This window comes from Arvicanthis niloticus, chromosome 12 (assembly GCF_011762505.2).
Source record: "Arvicanthis niloticus isolate mArvNil1 chromosome 12, mArvNil1.pat.X, whole genome shotgun sequence".
Taxonomy (NCBI): Eukaryota; Metazoa; Chordata; class Mammalia; order Rodentia; family Muridae; genus Arvicanthis; species Arvicanthis niloticus.
In genome coordinates this window covers 58650181-58670348 of record NC_047669.1, presented here as the reverse complement: position 1 = coordinate 58670348, position 20168 = coordinate 58650181, and the positions used below count along the sequence as shown (strand labels likewise).

The 20168-nt window shown below is 38.3% G+C and overlaps 1 protein-coding gene across 3 annotated transcripts in view; it reads left to right on the top strand.

The window, feature by feature from the left end:
- Positions 1-20168, top strand: part of Samsn1 (SAM domain, SH3 domain and nuclear localization signals 1) — a 141923-nt gene that overhangs the window by 7457 nt on the left and 114298 nt on the right. For all 3 annotated transcript variants that reach the window (XM_034515736.2, XM_034515735.2, XM_076943088.1), the window contains one exon: positions 18316-18356. In XM_034515736.2, coding sequence (XP_034371627.1) covers positions 18316-18356 — 41 coding nt within the window. The remainder of the gene's footprint in view (positions 1-18315; positions 18357-20168) is intronic.

Genomic DNA, 20168 nt, shown 5'->3' with positions numbered 1-20168 from the left:
CAGACTACTATAGCCAGCAAAACTCTCAATCACTATAGATGGCAAAACCAATATGTTCCATGACAAAACCAAATTTACACAATATCTTTTCACAAATCCAGCCCTACAAAGGATAATAGATGGAAAACTCCACTACAACCCATTTTCTATTTAAATGCACTTGTCAATGGCAGTCTCAAGTCAGTAAACAGCTGCTGTCAGAGCATTCTCCACTCCCTTTTCATTTCTGATTTTCTTCTGATTGTTGTAATTGTTGTCGTTGGTGGCTTAATATGAATAGGCAAAGTATATACTAGGTAACTGCATGCACAAACTCAATCTTCCAAGTCCGTTAACACGTATGTTTTCTTGAGTTAATTAAAGGCATAAAAGGCAAGATTGTTTTCCCAAAGCAGTAAACCAGGAAGTGTTCAAGAGAGCCTTTTAAAGTGCCTGTGTCTGAATCACTAGTTTCTGGTAAACTAGGCCAGAGTATGACAAAGAGACACTAAGGGTTGGGCTTTGTCATTTCCAAGGCTTAAGCCTGTAATATCTAATGTTTATCTACTAGTTACCTCAAGTGCCTGCTCTACCACATCATGGTACACTTTCCAACCCTATAGCCTACCACTTGATTAAAGTGTTTCTGAATTTGTGCATGCTGTCTCCCTACATAATGTGTTACCAGAATGGAAATGCCAATCATTTCTGTGAATTAGGTCTAAAATTATTAGAGAGGTAGAGCTCTATGGTTCTGAAAGAGCAGCTATCTGCATAACAATGATCAATATTTTTATTCAATTGAACTATATTTTAAATAATTTGGTGATAATAAACTTGTTTTAATTCAACTGTGGCATAAATTAACAAGAATATTTCAAAAATGCATTCTGAAAATAAGTTTTCCCTAATAAAACAAACAAACAAACAAACAAACAAAAAGCCCGCTATAATTAATGGAGTTTCTCTCTTTCAGTGAAGAGCTGACTTAGGCAGTATGTCTATATACAGTCTCTTTTTTTACCTTCACTTTTTTAAATTTAGAGATGTCTAGAAATCTTGAGAAATGATAGATGACTTATATCATTAACAAAGGTTGAGCTTAGTATCAGACCTGGACAACTGTTGGTCTAAATAAAGGGTTAGCAGAAACCAGTTTTGAGTTCTACTCCTACCTTTTACACCTACCATCCTTGGTGACATTAAAAACTGTTATTTTCGTAGCTTATATAAGTCTCTGTTTCCCAATATAGATGAACTAGGAACAAGTTTTAGTGAACAAATTCTCTGACTAGTCTCTGAGAAGCAGAATTCGTAGAAAAGTACCTAATGCAGTGAAAACTCTTCCCTCAACTTCACTATGTCATTGTCATTGATAGACATGACCAAGAGGAGGCAATGATACAGGGTCCACATTAAGATGAGACAGACTACTTACACGGAGACCATGAGTTGACACTGCAAAAGTGCTTGCAAGCATTTTCATCCTATAATAAAAGAAAAATAATTTAATAGACTGAAGAGCCTCAAGATATATCCTTAAATGTGTCAGTTGGATAATTAAGCATAACAATAAGTTCCTGGATTACCTGTCTACTTAAATTCTTTCAAATCTTTCAAAATCAAATGGTAGTAAAAATATTTAAATTGGCATATTTCTCTTCATGTATATATAAAACTCAGTATTTAATTAAAAATATAGGTTTTGAATAGGTGAGAGGTTTACAGGGCCCCACTCCTAACAGAGGACCTATGTGTCACCTAATCGTGATTGTGGGAGAAAATACCAGTTTTATTCAGGTGTGTGCCCCAGCCCTCAGGTTTTTTATAATTTAGTGGATGGTCTTACATGGGCACAGAGGCAACACTGATAAAGTTGGGAAGGAGACATGGAGTGGACCCAAAGGACATAGGTAGAGCAGCAGGGATAGATATGATCAAAATATATTGTATTATTCTCTCTCTCTCTCTCTCTCTCTCTCTCTCTCTCTCTCTCTCTTTCTCTCTCTCTCTCTCTCTCTGTGTGTGTGTGTATTTGTGTGTAAACATTTTTATAGAAGTGTATTTATGGGGCTAAAGAAATAATTTTAGGTGGTAAAGATGTGAGTCCATTGTCCAAAACCCATGTTTAAAAAAAAAAAAAGTTGATTGGTTTGTTCTTACAACCTAGTGCTAGGAAGGCAGACAGACAGTGGATTGCTAGGGATGTTGCCCAACCAACGTAGCCTATCTGGTGCGTTCCAGACCAGAGAGAGAACCCTGTGGCAACAGGAGGTAGACAGAAACATAAGAGGCAGCTCAGTCGATGGGAAAAAATGCTAGCGGTGAAAGTGTTAGGGCCTGTTTTGGATCCTTAGGATTCATGGAAAAGCTGAGCATGGTTGCTCACAACTCTAACCCTTGCTGGATGAACAGGGACAGGCAGATTCCAGGGACTAGCCAATTTTTACAGTTTGAAGCAGTGAGCTAAACAGTGGGTAAAATAGGTAGGAAGTGATACAGGAAGCCAACTTGAACCCACATCTTGCACACAATTGAAAAACTAAAGTAGACAGGAATCGAGAAAGAACACCTGGGTGAGCTCTGACCTGCAATACACACCCACTCACACACTTGTATACTTGTATACACACAACAGAAACACACATGAGTACTCATACCTTCAAAACATATATACACACAAATGCATAAATATCCATGCACATGAAACTGAAAGGTCAAACCATCTGTCCCACTGTGGAATTGTTAAGTGATGACCAGTCCTTATTATATTGCTATTGGAAATTATTACATTCCCAATTAAGCTAACTTCATAGCTTGGACAAAATAAAGACAGTTTTTAAATCATGGAATTTAAAAAATCTTTTACAGGCTTTATTTCTTGTTTGCCTAGTTAGTCGTTTAAAGACTTCTTAGTCTTCTCTCTGAACCTCTGAATAATGGATTTTTTTTTTCTCTCCTAGAGTTTTACCTCTTTTTTAAAACAGTAATTCAAGGGGGAAAAGCATGGTCTGGAATGCTTTAGATACACAGAATCAGAATCGACATACCTGTTGGGAGTTGGTTTTCTAGAAATACAGGGAGAAGCCCTCTGTTGTAAACTGAGTGAGAGTTGAAGCTTCTTAGCCCCTGCCCAAGTGTGTCAGAAATCTATCCAGTGAGAATAGGTGCTGTCCAATCCCTGAAACCAACTACATTTCTGGACACTGAATATTTAATTCCCACATCTTTACTTAAACTTTTACTATTTTGATGACACTATTTTGAGCATGGTGTGGCATTCCTTAGGTAGACACTAAACTCTCCTGGGCTGCACAGTAGATGATCTGGTGAGAAAAACACTGGATAATGAAGGGTAGTAGAGGTACCAAAAGGAAAGATATTTACTTGAGGCTTTAAATGAGTACCAGTTTTAGTAACTGGCTTGTGCCTCAGCTGCAGGTACAGAAGGGATTAGCCATGGAGAGCTGGTTGAGAAGAGACTCAATTTAAAATATGCGATTCTTATTTAAATTTTAATTATAATATTTAATAATATCTAGTGAGCTAATCTTAGGTCTACACACACTCATGATTTTGGGGGAATTGCTGCTAAAAGCAGGTAAAATGTCTCAAGAGTGTTCCAAACTATGTAATCCAGTCAGTATGATCGAAAGTACGGTAAGATTGTGACATATGTACTGACTACTTTGTTGTCGTGTTAATTTAGGTGTAGACTATAAATGCTTGAACCTGCACCTGTTTTAATACCTCCTTATGACGTCCAAAAGTAATAAATGTCTTATTTGAGGAAAAGAGTGAGAATATAAAATATTTGTCTTTCTGCCAAGTCAGGGTTAACTGGATCAAGCCTGAATTATCTGGTGTGCGATTGCTCTGCATTAAAGGAAGAAAATAATTTTCAGTTTTCTAATTCATTTTGTATCTCATAAATTAAATTGGTGAGAAATTTGAGCTTTTTTTTTTTTTAAATGAACTTAACTACAGGACAGAGACTGTCCTTTTTATTTATATCTTATACATCCCAGTCATTCAATGGATAGTTGTAAGCAATATGCGTGGATTAATGAAGGCTTGGAACTTTAGCTAGATAGAACATTAATAACAATGAGAGCCAGGGATGCGGTGCTACAGGAGGGAGCTCTGAGTGGAGCAGAAATGAACTCACCTTCCAGTGCTGCTCCTTGTACGTTGTGTGGCTGTGGAAGGTCTCTGGGCTCCTTTAACCTCTTCATGAGCCTGGGCAAGTTGGATTGCAGAAGCCCAAGTCTACTTACCCAGGTTGCAGGATGGCTTTAACTTCATAGACTTCAGAGGAGCTGCTGGCTCAAACACCAGAACAAAACCTCTAATGTCTAGATGGGTCGGTACTGCCCACAGTTAAGAACTGTTATTTAAGAAGTATTTTTTAAAATGTAACTTCTTCCCTCTTGCTTGTCCTTCCAAACCCTCCCATACCCACATCAGGTCCTCTTCAAATTCGCGGCATATGTGAGTATGAATAAATATATAAATATGACCTTTGACACCATCTGTTTCTTGCCCTTCTATGTTTCTTAGAGCTGGCCACTCAGTGTTGGTTAACAAATTACAGAGCTCATCTCTGCTGAAGACACTAATTTTTCCTCTCACAGAGGCAACTGACAGGGTGTAGCACTCCATCAAAGGTAGATTTTTTTTTCCTTTTAAAAAATTTGTTGAAGAACAAAAAATGGAAAGGGTGGAATGCAGCCGAACCTAACTGTAGCTCACCATCCCTGCCTTAGAGCTGAATTATACAGCCACAGGTACCAAATGAGTACAAGAAAAATGGTTACTTTAAATGTCCATGTCTAGCACGTGTAAAATATATGGCATATTTCAAAGAATAAATAAAAACAAGTATAATATATCTTCGTAGTGAGAATTATTTGCTGACAGTGTTTGAGATAGGATAAGTGAAATATTGCTCATTTTCAGTTTTATTTATTTATTTTACTTTTTAAGGTACAACATTGGGATTTTAATGACTTCATAGTTGACCCCTCCCTTAACTGCCCATCAAAGTCATTTAACCCCTTCCAAAACAAAAACTCAAGATTTCCCTTCAAGCCCTTCTGAAAACAAAACAAGAGAGAGAGAGAGAGAGAGAGAGAGAGAGAGAGAGAGAGAGAGAGAGCTTCCTCCAATTGTATTATCTGCCCGTAATTTCTTTATTCAAGTTTTTTTTTATCTCCACTTGAATTAAAAGGACATATTGATGACACCCTCTGAGTGCTGAGATCTTTGGCATTTGATTTCCTGAAACACCATACTTTAGAATCCACTTTAAAATAGATGATCCATGTGCTCATCAATTCTTGACAACCTACTTCTCTTCTAAATGAATCCAGAGTACATTCATTCCAAAGATACTACCAAATGAGACTTAGACAGTATACCTCAGAGCCCTTGAAAAGCTGCAACTCAGCTTTAGTATCTGGCATTCATAGCTGTATCCTATCAGTTCCTAAACATGGCTACACGATGTGCCTCCACTTTCAAATCTGATCTTCCAAATTTTACCTGAATGTGTTCATTCAAAGTCATGTCCGGTCTATTCTCCATACTCGAGTGAACCTCTGGAATGTGGTCTTTAGCCTTTGGCCTCTGCATAGAGGAAGGTTTGGGAGAAACATGCCTCTGCAGCAGGTGTGTGGCTGGATCCCTTATAGTAGGTACAACTTCTCTGTATCTTGAAAAAATTACCAGCAATATTTCTATTTCAGGGCCACAGTTTCAACATTTAACACAGGGGCATAAGGAAAGTCCTCTGCAATGTTGGTGGCTTTGTAAAGTGTTTGTAAGGAGACTTTCCATGAGTTAATATAGATTAGAATGTAAAAAACCAAGGGCTTAGCAACTGCTGCAATAGAGAATAAATCACAAAGCACTTACCACACAAAAAGTTTTCCAAACTCTTGGCAGGTAGAATTCCAGGGGAAGCTGAGGCTAGTGACGTGACTAAATATCCATCTTTTTCCTTGACCTCTGTGACAGGCATGCATGTGAATGGTGTGTGTACGCACACTGCACAAGAGAGGGGGGAGAGAGAGAGATGGGAGGGTAATACAGGGGTCAGTGGACGAGTGTGTTTAGGGGAGGTGAGAAGCAAGGAGAATGGGTTTATGATAAGAGAAAGGATTCAACAATATAATATATATGCTAAATGAGTCTGTTATCTGGAGGACCACAGCAGAAAAAAAAAATCTTGAGCTAGCAATGAAGTTAATAGAGTTGAGTTTTATTTCTGCTCCCCGGCTGGGAACCGTGTGTCCTTGGGAATGTTATTGAATTACTCTGACCCTAAGTTTGTGAGCACTGTGGATAGAAAGATTTGCTTCTTAGTTTGTGGTGAGGATTAAATGTTATTGTGCACGTTAACCACCTGGCACCCTGCATGCTAATAGCCATTTCCCTGTCTCTGCAAGCCCTAACACCAGGACAGAGCAATCTTTTTAATTTAATATCCTTGACTAAATGGCTTTAAGTCAAACTATCACTATCTCTTAGATACCGTTTTTTTTTTTTTAAACTGCTCAAAATAATTTGTGATCAGCATTCTTTGCCTAAAAGCATTGATTTTTTTTTTTCCTATGCTGGACAAGATGAAGCAATAGGATTTATTGTGGGTGTGCATTAGAAAAGCCAAGGTCTGGCTCTCCACAAATTGCCTCAAACACCAGGTGTATAGTGCAATATTTGACAATTCAGTCTGAGATGCCTACCACAGGGGATGACTATAAACAAGAAAGCCCATTGTGGGTGCATTTGCTCAATTGCACATTCATAAGTCAGGGGTTTCTCTCCCTTTACACTTTTAAAATGCAAGTTTAATTTTGTAACTACTCATTCATCGACATTCTGTGCTCATAAACACACACACACACACACACACACACACACACACACACACACACACACACACACACACAGGAGAAATCAATTAAACTGTTCCCAGCTACCAGATGTTAAGGAGAGAGTAATATAACAGAGTCAAGCACAGTTTTAAAGACAAACAATATGATGCGTGTCTAACAGTTGCTTAGAGCTCAGCAGTAATGAGGCCAAGATCAGGAGTTCAATCTCCTATGGCCAGTTAGCTTTGCTTCATTCTAGAGCCATCAACAGTATCTGTGCTATACATCTTGAATGTACACTCCATTGATGGTCAAGGCGCATTGAAGAGAAGGTAGTAGCAAGATATTACAGACCACAGGAAGGACTGCTTAAGGGTACTTCTGCCTTCTGCTTGCTTTCTTCTATCTATAAAGACTTTCTGTCACCACTATCAGTCTTAAGGCTACTAGGTGCAGCCCATTGCTTTCAGCTTTCAGAGATGCATTGGGTAGCAGCTGAAGTGCCAAGAAAGGAAAGTGCTCAGAAAGAAAGGAACGACTTTTCCTCAATTATTCCCAAACTTGTCGAGGAGGGAATATCCTGAACATTCCAACTGTATCTTCCATCTCAGTCTTTCAAGATGTGAACAGCTTCTACCTCAGGCTTCCAGTACCACAGATGAATGCATTCTCCTCTGCCATACCTTCCCTAGCATGGTAGAGGGATCATTCTAAAAATAAAGGCAAATTCAACCTCTCCTCCTTCAAGCTCTTTCTGTCATGTGTTTTACATACTGGGATGCAAAAGTATTATTAGATATTGCCTTCACTGAACAGAACGGGCACCTTCCCCATCCTGTGAAGTGATCAGTGAAGAAATTTACTTATTTAGATGTTAATCTCAGCTTAAAGAATGCCTTCATGGGGACGTCTAGATCAGTGTCTTATCAAATATCTGAAACCCATGCCAAAGTGTTTTGATACATAAGATTTTATCATAGCTGCCTTTCTCCACTCATTGACATCGTTCGGACCTCACACATCACTTGAACATAAAAGAATAAGGCAAAGTTGATAGGGAGTGACTTCCATGGTTAAATTACAATGGTCATGGTAGTGGGATTTCTTTATTCTCTTATACATTTCTATGAAGCAGAATCCTAAAAGGGGGATTCCCGAGCCGGGTCCTGAGAGCAGGCTTAAGAAGCGAACTGTTACTCAGAAACTGAGGACTTCATTACAAACAGGTTTCAGAGATCAGAGTGCAGCAGAGATCAGAGTGCAGCTACCAATCTGGATGAGCTGTCAAGAGCATCTCTTTTCCCCAGCTGAACCTTTGATTGAACCCTCACAATTTTGGGGTAAACAAATATATTGCAACACTGTGAGATAGTAAAACAAAAGATTCATTTAAGGCATACCTGTATTTCTTATTCATGTAAACTGGGAGATAAAAAATGTATATTTTCATCAGCCATTAGTTTTTGGAGTGATTTGTTGTATAGTAAAAACTAATAAAGGAATTTACATTATTATATTTATCAGAATAATTGGCTGATAACTAAATCTGTACTAACCAATTGAAATTATATAAAATTAATTGAAGATTAATGAGAGCTCAGGATTGTTCTTGATACTCAGAGTTAGCAGTAGGAATTCCAAGAAGACACCACAAAACTAGTTACCCAAGAGAAGTGCCACTCCTGATGAAGTCAAGAAGGACCAAAGAGAAATGTCATTACCAAAGCAGAAAGCTTGGATAAGTGTTGAAATTTAACAATGATGTTAATTCTCACACTTTGTTTGTCCCCACCTTATCAGTCAGCTTCACATCAGGACTTTAGGTTAGGTCAGTGATGGAATGCATCCAAACTATTGTCACTAGGTGGCGGGGATGGGGATAAGGGGTGGGGTGGGAGGGGGGGTTAAAGAGACCTTCTTCCCTCCCTTCCTCCTTTCCTTTTGTACTATTTTCTTATCATATTTATTTCTTTCCTAAAAAAAAAAATTGAGGGTCAAAAGCAGACAGATGCACAAGCAAGAAATATATGCACTCTAAATATATAGACCATAATATAAGGAATTGTGTGATTGGATTCCCTATTATAAAGACAAAGCTTAACTTCTGTAAAAATTCCCAGAAAGACTTTTTAAAATCTGTAATGTGGTAAACACGAATACAATATTTGGAGAGTTAAACAAACAAAGGATTCCATCTTTGACATTTTATCAGCTGTGTGATCTTACAGAAGACCCCTAGCCTTGTTTCTTACCTTACAAACTTAAAACAAACAAGCAAACAAGCAAAAAATTACTGCTACCTCTTAATTCTCTTGTGAGAATAAAGGTGACAAGAATTTCTGTTAGTACGAGGAGTGGTGTGAAGCTAGCTATCACTAAGTAGAGCTCGCACTGAGCGGGTGACTGTGGTTTGTGGTTTAACAGAACATGTGCATTGGAAGGGGTGGACTCTAAGCTGCAATGAAGAGACGGAAGCGGAGGGCATGGAAACTGAGACCTTCTCAGGGCATGCTGCTCAGACACCTTTCAAAAAAGACCTTAGAGAGCTTGTAGGGGCTAGTGCCTTACAAACAAACAAATGGATGCATTGAAACGGGACATGCTATCATAGGAAAGGTGAGTGATGCCCAAGTCAAGGTTGGTGACTGCTAGGTTGACATTCTATCCACTTAACAGCATGTCAGGCTTGGCCCAAACAATTGGAGTTGGGAGTTTTTGTTCTGTCTCCATATTAGCATCAGCACTGACATAGCTATTAATAACATAGACACTAAGGGAAGAAAATGAGATTAACTGTGACATCCCATCAGCCAGGTCTTCATTAAACAATGAGCAAAAGGAATTGGTGTCAAAATAGTGCACGCAAACCTCTCCTTGATGTCTAGATTGTATAACGACTCATAAGAAACCAATATATAAAGCAGAGATTCCATTCTTTAAAAAGGCAACCCTTTCTTTCATGTTTAATTTTCCCCATTATATCTAGATCACACTCACCTAGTCTGCCTCCAATTCATATGTGAGCACTTTTTGTACGACTTAATTAGTTTCCTCCCGTAAATAGAGACTTACATTAAAATAAAATGAAACCAATGGATTAAGGTTAATTATGCCCTCTTCTCTTTCTTATTTCCTGGGCTTATGATACAATTACTAATTGAAACTAATGAAAGCCACAGTTATCTCTTTAATCATGTTTGAAAGAAAAAGCTGTAAAGCAAAAAGAGCCCATTCCCAATTTAATGGTCTCTTAAAAGCTTTTGTGATCCCCACTGACTTGAGGTAGAAAAGCAATTCGGACTGTTTTCATGGAGGGGGATTCAGACTTCCGATTCTGCCTCCGATATTCTGCATCTGAAGACCTTATATAGTCTTTGAGAGCATCTGTAGATCCTGTCTGAGTCAGTAGCAGAACAGGTTTTGGCATTGCTCTGCTGTTTTGCCATTGGTGAGGATGTATTTGATATTTTGCTCATCTTATGCCTAATAACGTTCTCATCAGCTACTTTGTTGTGCTCTAATTTTCTTTGTGCCTATGAGGATTAGGCAAAAATGGTAATTTAAGTAGCAGGAAATATAATAAATATTGGTTTTTTTCCTTTCAAACCCTGTGTAAATATAATTTCATAAATCGCAATGTGTTTAAGGCTATTTAATAGCTCCCATACAGGGAGAAACCTGGAAGAGAGGTTTTTTTGAATATCTTATAATGCAAATAAACATCCCCTAGGTAACCTCTTTTGTCACCCTGGATATTTATAGTGCCATGAGAAGAGTTTGTTACTTCAGAATTGACAGACAGCTCACTTAACACACCAGCAGACAGATGGCAAAGTTCATATGCAATTTACAAGCCCTGCCTCTGATGGATTAGATACGGTCCCTGTACGTTTTCCAGGCACCACAAGCTATATGATCTGCCCTAAGATGAGGGGCTGTGTGGATGCTATATATCACCCATGTAGAGAAATCAGAATTCATTTAGATCTACAGAATTGTTACCTTGAGACAGGAGCTATGCAGGCTGGCAAGAAAGTCTCGTTTCTCTGTCAGGATGAGTGAGCTAACTGTTGCTTTTGTTCTATGTCATACTTATAGGCATGACACAAGTTATTTTTGGTAGAAACCATTTATGTTTAGTAAACTTGAAGCTTGGTCACCTGAGACCACAGAGAAGTTGAGGCTGAAGTGGGTGAGGGTAGCTTTCTCCATCTTTACTTACCTCACCGTTTGGCAGATGGAATCTGTTTCCCTGGGAACCTTGTCTTTATTACAGTGATATACTGGGATTGAGGAGTTTCTGTGAACAGACTATTATCTAAATACGATGGTTCCTTAATTCCTTATTTTAAATTTATTGGACATTTTTGATGACAGTGGTGGTGGCATTCATGAAATGATTAATAATTTTATAACGCATCATTGTAGCAATACAAGTAATGCTGAATTACTAGCATCAGCGAGGCAAGAAACGTGTGCTTTCTGAGTTGTTTGTTTATCAGTGACATATGGTGTAGCATTCCCTTGCATATTTTTGGAGCTGAATCTTGCTCATGGCCAATAGCGCTTATCTGTGAAATCTTGATCTTCGATGACAGGTGGATGCACCGTGTTTTCGCAGAAAAGCTTAGAAGCTTGCTGGCAGAAAAATCACACTTTTGACACTTTCCGAGCTGTGTGACGGCAGACACAGCTTATACATCTACAAATTGAGAATAATAGTAAGAGTTAGTAAGAGTATTCGCCCCACAGTATTGATAGGAAGAGCCAACAAATTACTGGAGTTAGAGCACTTAGAAGCACGCTTGCTTGCATCATATAAGTACAATCATGCATATGTACAAATCATGAAACTAGAGAACGCAATGGCAAAAGCGTGTCAATCCATGCAACTTGTTTTATCCAAATAGGTTCAGAATTACCAACGTTTGCCATTTGATCTATTCTATAACTTGGGGCACATCTTCATGACCCTTTTAGTTGAGTATATAAGTAAAGCAGAAGTGTTAATGGCTGGTAAGACTCCTTTATATTTGCATCCAATTGTAACTTAATGTTGCATGTATACATTTCTCTTATATTCATAGCAGAAATATGATGATAAATAGATATGTTTATAGGTCCTTGATGGGCTTAGGTATACCTTGAAAAGTTTCCAGCTTTACTGGCTCGTAGGTATAGGTCAGTAGATGAGGATTAGAAATGTAAAGAGAGAGGTAAGATGGAACTGTTGGGAGCGAGCATGCCAGGCACTCAGACAGCCCCAGATCTGTCTGTCTGTACAAGAAAACAAACCACCAAAGTTAAATGAAGAGAATGTTTATCAACTCTCATGTTCCCTTTGAGCCTCTATTTTAACTTTGCTGAACCATATCAAAATAATAAATACCTAAAAAAAAAAAAAAAAAAAAAAAAAACCAAAAAACCCAACAACATTGTCTTTGCATGTAACATTCTTAGAATGGCTGATTTTAATGTTTTGGTTACACAAGTGTATTGAAAGAGAATGAATCGAACAAAAGAGAATTCATACTATATATTTCAAAGAAAATATTACACATATATAAATTCGTGTTCAGTTCTTATATGATATTAGAATATAAATATTGATGAAAATACTTCTGACAAACCGCTCATCTATTCGTATCTATAACATGATAATATAAAGGTACATTTATGTGTTTGTATCTATAATATGTTTGGTCCATTTTGTGTAGGCTCACTCCCTTAATCTTTGAAGAAGGAAGTGATTCCTCAGGTGATCCTGAGCTCACCAGCCATTGAGGTGGGATAACTGAGAGAGACCACCTGAAATCCTTCTTGCCTCCAAAACCTTAATGAGTGTTGGAAGTACTGTGTCAAAATATGAGACCTTAGCATAAAAGAATTTCAGGCTGAAAGAAATACAGAGATGCTGCATATATATGATAGACAAGTCATTTTGTCTTTCTTCTACTTCTTTCCTGAAGTGGGCCATGGAAATTAGAACACCTTTGTCCTTGGTGATGCAACCCACAAAAGGCAGAATGCTCCTTCCTCTTCACTAATATAGGTGTTGACACTTACAAAGGTCACCCCTTCTCTTTTTTTCTTCCTCCTAAAACAGCTCCAGGGTGACAGGCTACTGGATCGTAACCTTTTTTTGTCTTCCAATTATACTTTTACATGACTGCTCCTAAAAAATATGCGTGTTATTCTGGGGTTAGGAGGTCTTCATTTCTTACATGCTACATAATATTTTATTAAATACATGTTGATGCTTTTCTCAGGTTGATCACCCTTTGTTCCAGGGTGCCAGCCAAATACTTTGCAATGACTGAAAAATAAGTGTTTTCTTCCTTACAACACAGTGTGGAGTACATAGTAGGAACTTTGTAAGTGTTTGTTAATGAAATGCCAGTGTAGGGATAAATAAATCTTATGATTCCTAAAAAAAATCATATTTTACAGTAAGCAAAACAGCTAGCATTTAATCAAAATTATATACTAAAGCAAAAGTCTTGACAGTTCACCTCACCACTTTGACCCAGTTTGTTTATTTGCAAGCCAAGGTCAGATCACATCAGCTTTGCAGTCTTAAAAATCCACCAAGGGATTTGTGCTATCAGCCTGTCAATCATTTTTCTCTGGTGCAGAAACACTATTAGTAGTTCCACTAGCCAGGCAACAGCAACTGCTGAAATATTCACTTCATGTTAACTTTTGACTTCGTAATTAGAAAGTCAGATGTATAAACCCAGAATGTAATGCATATACTAAGCTTTACTCCATTAGACAGTGATCTGGTAACAGTCGTGTGAGACCAGAAAGATGACAACTAATATTGAAAACATATGTTTTTAATGGCATGTTCTCCTTTTTAATTATATGCATAATTTTATAAATCTCAATGTGATAGATATTTAAAGCCCTATTCTCCAGGAGTCTACATCCATTCACCTCTAAATAACTCAACGTGGGCATATTGTGTAGTTTCTACTGGCCAAAGTTCAATCACTTGTCTTTTTTTTTTTCTCTGCAACTTCAGGAGTAAAAGCTAAATTGTTTTTCCTAGTGAATTAAAGGTAAAGCCAATGATTCCTGCTTGATTTGGCAATGAACAAAAAGGCAGGTAACGGGATTGGATGTTATCTGATATTCATGACCAATGTCTAATTAGAGAACCTAACAGAATTATTTCACTGACTTTCGGTAATGGACCGTCCCTCTTGGAACTCAGAACATAACACGTCTGTGCCTATGAACACATGGATAGTGCAGAAATACACCCAGCTTGGAGAAGAGGCGGAGAGAAAGGACATAACTCCAAAGTTAACCCTGTGCATAGCAGTTTCTCTCACTGTCGCCTTTCTAGGGATAAAAAATCTGAGGGTCTGACCTGCAAGGTAGATGACAGTCTGTCTGTGTGAGCCAAAGTCAGAAGGAAAAGCAGTTTATATTTTCTCCAGCTGCTTTGCGTCTGGCACAGCAGTACTAAACATCACTTCACCAGCTTAGTAGAAATCTATAACCATGCAAAAGCCAGTTGCATACTACTTCCAAGTAAATAGATGCTTCCTGCTGTAAGTGATCTCATTTCCTTCAATCGCCACACTTCAGACCTACATTTATCTTGCCTGATTCATCCTACCCTTGTGGGTTATAGGAAACAGTTTATCCAAAAAGAGCTACATTAAATTTCATCTTAGGAGAAATTAAACTGAAGCACGAACTGCATGTTTTTTTTCCCCAAAGGATTCATTATAAGAAAATTCTTTAACCAAAGATCCCCCCCAAACTTAAATTCACTCACCTTGAAAAAAGTACTGGATGACCTCAATTCCCATGAAACAGAATGAAATGGATAATCTGGAGAGAATGTGCCATTGTATGTCCTCAGAGTCTCTCCAGAACTTTCAAATAATTTTAGTCCCGGTGAAGATGTCTATGCCTCAATCTGAAGGGTGATTGTGTCTTTTTCATCAAAACTAGCAGACACAAGGACTTAAATCACCTCAAAGAGCATCCAGAACCTGACTGTGGGTAGGTATTAAAGGAAAGTTTCACCCAAGTGAAACAGGAGGTGGCTTTAATAATGTACCAGTCTCACTTGCTTGGGAATTTTGTGAGTCATCTGGGATTAATCTGCTTGAAAGCAAAAACAATAAAATATTGATATGAGTTGTTGTGTAAAGACTGTTGTTTGAAAGATAGAAAACACAAACAGTAGTATCTATTGCTTCCTGTTTTCCTTATTGCAAAATCTATCTTTTGCATTGTATTTCTCTTTCTCTCCTCATTAGACATGAAAGAACGTCTGTCTGGATGAGTGTAAGATTTACAGACTCAAGAGTTCTTCCTAGGCTTTCTCTTGTTAAGTGTCTAAACTGCATAGAGCAGGTGAATAAGGTTCAAGATAATGATACTGGCTGATAAAACCTATTGGACTCAGAGTGTATAGATGAAACATTCCATTGGCTTCCCTCCTGCTAACCTCCAACTCCATGTGACAGGAAAACATTGCTACAGAGATTGATGGCTGGGCTCTTTTCTCATGCCCATTATAAAGAGGGTACACTTCCATTCCTGTTGAGTGGGGTTAAAAACACATAGCTTGCTTCTGGATCAAGACCTATGGAAATTTCATAAAAATCTAGATACTAATTGTTTAGATAAATGCATGAGAAAGAAGGGGTAACCCAAGAAGGGGTAATTCCAAGAAGGAATGGTCAGTTTGGTCATTAACTCAAAGAGCTGTTAATATATCCAAGCCTATACCAGGGCTCAATCTATAATCCCTACATCTATTAAAAGATGTTATTGCATTTATTTATCTATTCATGTAGTGAATGTTTGTATGGTGTGCATGAGGGGTGTGTGCGTGTGTGTGTGTGTGTGTGTGTGTGTGTCTATGTGCATATGCCCTGGCACATGTGTGCAGTTCATAGGACATCTTAAAGAATCAGTTTGGTCCTTTCATCATGTGGACCCCAGGAATAGGACTCAGGCCACTGTGCTTGGTGGCAAGCTCCTTTACCTGGTAAGCCAATGAGCCATCTCACAGGTCCTATCCCACATGTATATGAGCTATATTTCCTATTGATTATCCTAGGGTTGATCCACATTTCTGTCTTGTCGAAGAGGCTGTTCTTCATATTCTAAGATGGTTTCAGCATATACACTTTCAGTAGGGCTCTGCTCAATGTGTCCTTCACAGTGACATCTGGATCCACACACTGAAAGGGTTAGAGAATGTTCACTAGTCCTTATAGGGCACAGTCCACAGTCCACAGGATTGGACCACACACAGACTAATAGGATTAACCACTTGAGTAACAGAACCAACTTCTCCTCTGATATCCTCCCAGCTTTTATATCCATCCAGGCCCACATGGAATACTGGTCCCAATTTTCCTTGGTATGTAAATTGTTATCTGGCCGAAGAAAGAAAACAACCTCTCTAGGACAAGATGTGTTTCCTATCACACATGGTTTTGAAAAGAAGTGCTCTTAAAAGTACCTGAGGGAAAATTAAGCTATTGGAAGGCTGGAAACAAAAGTGGTGACATATTCTCATCCTACAATGTGAGGGATTTACACATATTCAGCTGCTGCAAAGAAGAAGTCAGAGGAGTCAGAGATGTACTTCAAGACCCTTAGGGAATTGTGACAGGCTGCTTTCGGACTCTTTCTCAACAGAAGATATGTTATAATGTAATTAACATACTAAGTTACAATTATTTCCCCCCTCATCTATGTGGGTTGACTTACTGGGGATTAAATCACATATTTTCATTTTAAGCTACATTTTTATTTAAAGGGATGAAAGTTTATAAAGTATACACCTTAGTAACAAAGTGTCTTAAATTCCTCAAAGTTACAGGGACATAGGCTGAGAAGATGGGTCAGTGAACAAGAGTGCTAGATATACAATCATGAGGACTTGAATTTGCACCCCCAGAACCCAAATCAAAATACAGGTGTGGGAAAGGAAGGCATTCTTGTCAGAATGACCTAAGACAAGCTCAGTCTTGTTAATGAAATAAAAAGGGGGAGAGGTGAAGAGCCTTTGCGGCTGCTTGGCAAGAATCGGACATGGGCCAAGGACAAGGAAATGGGCTTCTTGGCAGGAATCTAACATTGGCCAAGGACAAGGAAGTAGGCTTCAGGCAGGAACCTGACATTAGACTAGAAGAAAGAACTAATTTCAAGTGGGAATCTAAACCTTAGGCTACAACAAAGAAGTAATCTCAGGCAGGAATCTAAAGATTAGGCTAGAACAAAGATGTAATTTCAGACAGGAATCTAAATCTTAGGCTAGAACAAGAAAGTAGGCTTCAGACATGAAAATGACTTTGGGCCAGGACACGGCAGTAGGCTCAGATATTTTGGTCATCCTGATAAGCCCTGAGAAACAGTGATCATAGGAATATTCACAGAATTTTGTTTATTGCCTTGTTTGTTCTTTGACTATTTGTGTTTATTGTCTTGCTTGTTCCTTGACTATTTCCATCTATTGTATTACTAGTCCTTCAACCTAAAACTGGCCTTAATACTTGCATTTAATTCAAATGGTATAAAAGCAAAAAGGAGGAGGGAGAATGGGATAGTGGGTTTCTAGGGAGGAAAAATGGAGAAAGGGGATGACATCTGAAATGTAAATAAATAAAATATCCAATAAAAATAAATAAAAAGGAAAAAATACAGGTGTGGATGCAAATGCTTGCATCTTAGCACTGGAGGAGTGCGGGGGTAGGGAGCTGAAAGACCACCCAGCTGTTTTCTTGACCACTAGTGTAACAGAAAACAGTGACTGTCAAGTTCAGTGAGAGATCCTGTCTTATAGAGGAATCTTAATCCAGCAACATGGCTGCTCTGAACTCTTCCAAAGACCTCCTGCTGGAATGCAGACTTCTTCTTAGCACACACCTTTAATCCTTCTGGCTGGAATCCTTTAGTACATATCTTTAATCCCAAACAATGAACCAGCCAGTTAGAGTTCAGAAAGAACTAGAAAGGGTGAGCTTATTCAGCAGTAAGCCTCTGAGATGACAGTTACATCAGGCCAATTAACATTTCTTTTACATCATTTCCTCAAGGAAATGATGCAGAGTGACAGGCAAACACCCAATATCATCTTCTGGCCTCTGTACTTGCACAAATATGTGTACACAAGTATGCACTGTGCATGACACATGTATATACTACGCCACACACACAGACACACAGACACACACACACACACACACAGACACACACACACACACACTCATAAACACACACATCCCCAAGGTTAAAAAGTCAAAAGGAGGAAAAACCCAAACATCTAGCTTCTATGAGGTATCACCAAAATAACAGAGAAAACGTGATCTTTTATGAGGAAAATGTCAAAATGAACTATAGTTAGCTTACATACAAAGATAAAATATGCCTCCAAAATCATATTTTCTCAGACTAATTATTTTATTTTATTCAATAGGAAGTTTCTAATTTTGAAGCTGAAACCCCCAAAAGAAAAACGTAAGTCAAATTTACTCTTGTAGCTTTAAATGTAGAATGTTAGTGAACTTGCTGAATTATTTCCTTCTGTCATGAACAAATCTAGGTGTTTGTTACCCACTGCTATTTTTCTGTTTATGCTGATGCACAAGAATTTTCAGTTGTGACATTCCTATAGGCCTGGATGTGAAAATTAAATTTTAAGAAGAAGAAATGTGTTTAAACTAGGCTTGGGTTAAAGCAGGAATCTACTCCAAACATGTGTCTATTAGTGACCTATTTAATCTTCTAAGGGATTTTTCTAATCCAAACAGAAATGCGTTTGGAAAGAGGTTTGGTTATTTAGGTCAGGCCTAGCTTTACATTCCGTGGTGCATGCTGCTAAAAGCTGTGATATGAACGTGTTGCATAAGGTAATGGGATTTTAGTTAATAAGCAAGAAATGCATGGGCACAGGAAGCTGCTTTATGAGGAAACTTCCAGATGGATTGCTGATACCACGGGATACAGCTTCTTCGCATCCTGGATTGCTCTGAAGCCAAATTCTATTTGTGCAAAGTTCTCTCTTCTGAGACTTGGCCTCTCTTGCTCTACTTGCTCTGGCGCACATATTTTTTTTTTTGCTCCACCTCTAAATTTCTTCCAGTTGAGAAACTGAGTATATGATTGGGTGATTAACAGTACAGAGCTTCTACCTGGGAGGGGTGACTGGATATCATCCAGTCCCAATGACATAAATCACAAGAGATATATCTTAAATAAAGCAGGAGGGTCCTGTTTAACCCTCCCAACACCCCAATCTCCTAACCCATTTTAACCCATCCAGCTGTCCACTCTTTCTTATATAGATAGGACATTAGTACGTTTTGGCCAAGTCTTCAACGGGAAGTATAGTTATTGGCCTCTGGTTGGTCCTTTCACAAATTACAGATTTCAAAATGCCCAGTGCTGACCAAATTATGACCTTTTCAATATCAACTAAATCCATCAAGATGCCCAGACTCTAAGTAAACAAATATTGAAGACCTTTTTTTTTTCAGTTCTTTTTCAGTTTCATGTTTTTCACATGCTAGATACCATGACCTGTCCAAAGCATTTTCTATTACATTTTTAAAAATTTATTTTAATTTTATTATCTGGGTCTGGGAGATGTCTTAGTGAACACAGTGCTTATTCTGTAAACATGGAGACCTGAGGTCATACTCTCAGAACCCACATAAAGTCCAGAATGAAAGCACCATATTCGTAGTCTTTGTGCTCCTATGGTGAGATGGATGGTGAACACAAGAGAATCCTTTAGGATTTCTGTTCCAGCAATAGAGTGCCATGATCAAGGCAATGTAAAGAATGAAGGTTTTATTTGGCTTATGACTCCAAAGGGATGAGTCTATCATGATGGGGAAGCATGAATGCAAACAACAAGCATATTGGCCGGACTAGTAGCTGAGCTACATCTAGAACCATAAACAGGAAACAAAGAGAGACAATTCAGAATGGCATGAATCTTGAAACTTCAAAGCCTGATCCTAGTAACTTACTCTCCCTAGCAAGGCTAATCTTCCACAACTCAAGTATTCAAATACTTAAGATTTGTGGGGGATGACTCATTCAAATCACCACAGTTCACTCCTTGCTTCCCATAGTCTTGTGGGCCTATATTAATGCCAAGTGTACCATAGTCTTTCAATATCAATACTACTTATAAGCAAATTCCAAAGTATCTTCTGAGACACATGGCAACTTTTAATTTTACCTTGTCTTAAAAAAAAAAAAAAAACCCAAAACCAAAAAGGCACAGTACATACTCCAACAAATCTTAGAATGGAACATACA